Raw genomic sequence first — 2,412 nt, 5'->3', positions numbered from 1 at the left:
GGTCTGTTGATAGAGCTGAAAAGGAATTGTATATATGAGTGAAAAGGTGAACTTTACATTCTGGAATATTAAAAAAGTTAGTATTTAAACCATTCTACACTATGAACTAAGAAAACTTACTTGTAAGATTCCCGTTCTTCTCAAACCGGCCTGAAATGGAAGGTGCCTCTCCTCCTCCTCCTTTTCCCCAAGGATGCCTTCAAAGATTCTTGGGATTGGACCTCCCTCTATTATGGATAGTCCTAAAAAATGAAATATATATATATTTTAAAAATATAAAACGAAGAGGATTTTTTACTACGTCTGGAAAAATAGAATAACAGTTTACATACCAATGATCAACCCGGTGGAGAAGTATGTATTTCTTGCCAAGTACAACTCTATATCTGTCAAGTCTACGGAATCTCCGTTGACTGTCAACATGTTTTCCTTGAAGTAAGCCAGAAAAATTCCAAAAAACTCCCGCCTTGTCCCCCCCCCCTCCCATGTCGATTGCAGCCTCTCCGCAAAAGGAGACTTCCAAAGGCCACCGGATATTTTCTAGGTGCTATACCTCTAACGCATGATCCCATGCATTTGCTCTACTTATAAATATGTTGGCACTATTTCCCTCCATAAGATGGTCCTCCTCCGTGACGTCCAAGGACCTCCCCTTGAGGAAGACTTTCTGATATAGCCGCAGCACCTCACTGGGATCTGTGGTTTTACGTCTGTACAAAAAACAGGGTCATCACTTTTGTTTGTATAAGTAGTTTATAAATTTATAAAACATCCAATGACAGAATAACTTACTTTTCCACTTCTTTGATGGTGTATTTTACCAAGACATCTATAATAAATTAACGTATCACATATGAATATGATATAGTATATAAATATTACTAACTGAAAAAAGATATCTATTATGGAGAACACAACACCCATCGTGAGGATTGCAGGGATTATGGTGAATGGATTCAAAATTTGTATATTTGTACTACGTTTTTCAACATTTCAATTTGTATTGTAATTGACATTGGTGACCCTTCGTCTTACATTTGGGTCTCTATTCCCGGACTCGACGACAGATTCATGAGGCGATCGTCGTTACTCATTGTATGGCCAGATAATAGCATCACAATGCAGTCATTTGTGTTCAACTTTGATGCTGCATATTGTTTCAGCGTCTGTCAAGAAGAATATAAATTCATGTAGACATTTTGATAATTGTGTAGCCCGCATTGCTTATTGCATTGTCACATAACCTTTTACTTTCTTAATTGAATCTACAGGTACAGAGGAAACCTTGGCGCGACAAACCGAAACTTTGGTGTTGTTGGCGAATGTCTCCGTGAAACTCCCTTCCTTAAAAGTGAATGTGACTTCCACTGTAAGAGGAAGGGTATCCGATTGATCCAGACTTGATTCTATTCTACTTCTTGGCAATCCTTCGCCCTCAAGACTCGGCAGATCTTCTGTTGATGAACAGGAGGAGACTTCTACTTCTTCATTGCAGTCATAGTTCTCTGAAATTAAACGATTGATACTGTAACCTTTCTGTAATACATACATTTTTTATTTTAATAGAAGTAAACAATATTTGAATGTGATGTAAAATGCTCATTGCCATTTATAAAAATACAAAACAAGATCGAATCTCGTCTTTGGATCTAGGAAATTCCTGTATCCAAGAATTGAAAATTCTTCTTAACCGTCAGGAAGATAATAGACCTTTTTCCCATCAGGATACACCAAAACAAATTGATTGTGGTGATTATATTTCTGGTTGAACAATCTATTTTGTTGGCAAAACTTTTCAAATGCAGCAGCTTTTATTTCCTTAGATGTATTTCCTTCTTTTTGAAAGGGACCGACTACAACAAAGCCACCTTGCATGGATAAACTGTTAACTGAGATTCTGCTAAACTTTCCAGACTTAAAGTGACCGTGACCAGTCTTAAACTGAAACAAAATATTTGCACATAAACCCGTGTAATGACCATCAATCATTGATCCTAAATTCTTTTATGTTACCATTATGAACAATTTAAGCTTACCATGACAGGTTTCTCTTCAACCGTAGGAGTAACTATAACCTTGTCTTTACCTCTTGGTATTTGAAGCCAATTGCCGCCTGTAGGACTGAAACAGCCCGAACCTGGACGTCAGCTCCTCTTTTCAAAAAATATGTAAAATTTTAAAAATTTAATTACAATTCAACAAATTACATTTTTCATAAGTTACATTGCTGTCAAGTATTTGCATGTACTTGACTGTAAAATGACAGTGCAGCTACAGAAAATAGATGTAATTTGACTGGGCGGCTAAGTAGGGTTAGGATCCATACGCAGTGTCAGAAGAATATCGTGTGGACGTAATTTCATATCAATGGTATTTTGTGATTTCGTACATCTTCAACTTCAATTTGAGATC

General features: G+C 36.7%; 1 protein-coding gene across 1 annotated transcript; it reads right to left on the bottom strand.

The window, feature by feature from the left end:
- Positions 1–839: 839 nt before the first annotated feature.
- On the bottom strand, positions 840–1,968 carry LOC134250847 (uncharacterized). Its single transcript, XM_062733188.1, has 2 exons — positions 1,300–1,968; positions 840–1,166 (listed from the first exon to the last, which is right to left on the bottom strand). The coding sequence occupies exons 1-2, from the start codon at positions 1,549–1,551 to the stop codon at positions 1,032–1,034; spliced, it is 387 nt and encodes a 128-aa protein (XP_062589172.1). The 5' UTR covers positions 1,552–1,968; the 3' UTR covers positions 840–1,031.
- Between the last annotated feature and the right edge of the window lie 444 nt (positions 1,969–2,412).

The sequence above is a fragment of the Saccostrea cucullata genome, unplaced genomic scaffold (genome assembly GCF_032062105.1).
Source record: "Saccostrea cucullata isolate Sc308-1 unplaced genomic scaffold, CSIRO_AGI_Scuc_v1 ctg6557, whole genome shotgun sequence".
Lineage (NCBI taxonomy): Eukaryota > Metazoa > Mollusca > Bivalvia > Ostreida > Ostreidae > Saccostrea > Saccostrea cuccullata.
Note: the sequence above shows the minus strand (reverse complement) of the source record. Positions and strands in the feature narration are given on the sequence as shown.

What these genes read in the sequence shown, in the direction of transcription:
- LOC134250847 (XM_062733188.1), bottom strand. Translation starts at nt 1,551, where the DNA reads ATGTATGTATTACAGAAAGGTTACAGTATCAATCGTTTAATTTCAGAG. An exon ending in CCAACAACACCAAAGTTTCG is followed by an intron (nt 1,167 to 1,299) that starts GTTTGTCGCGCC and finishes TCTTCTTGACAG; the next exon opens with ACGCTGAAACAATATGCAGC.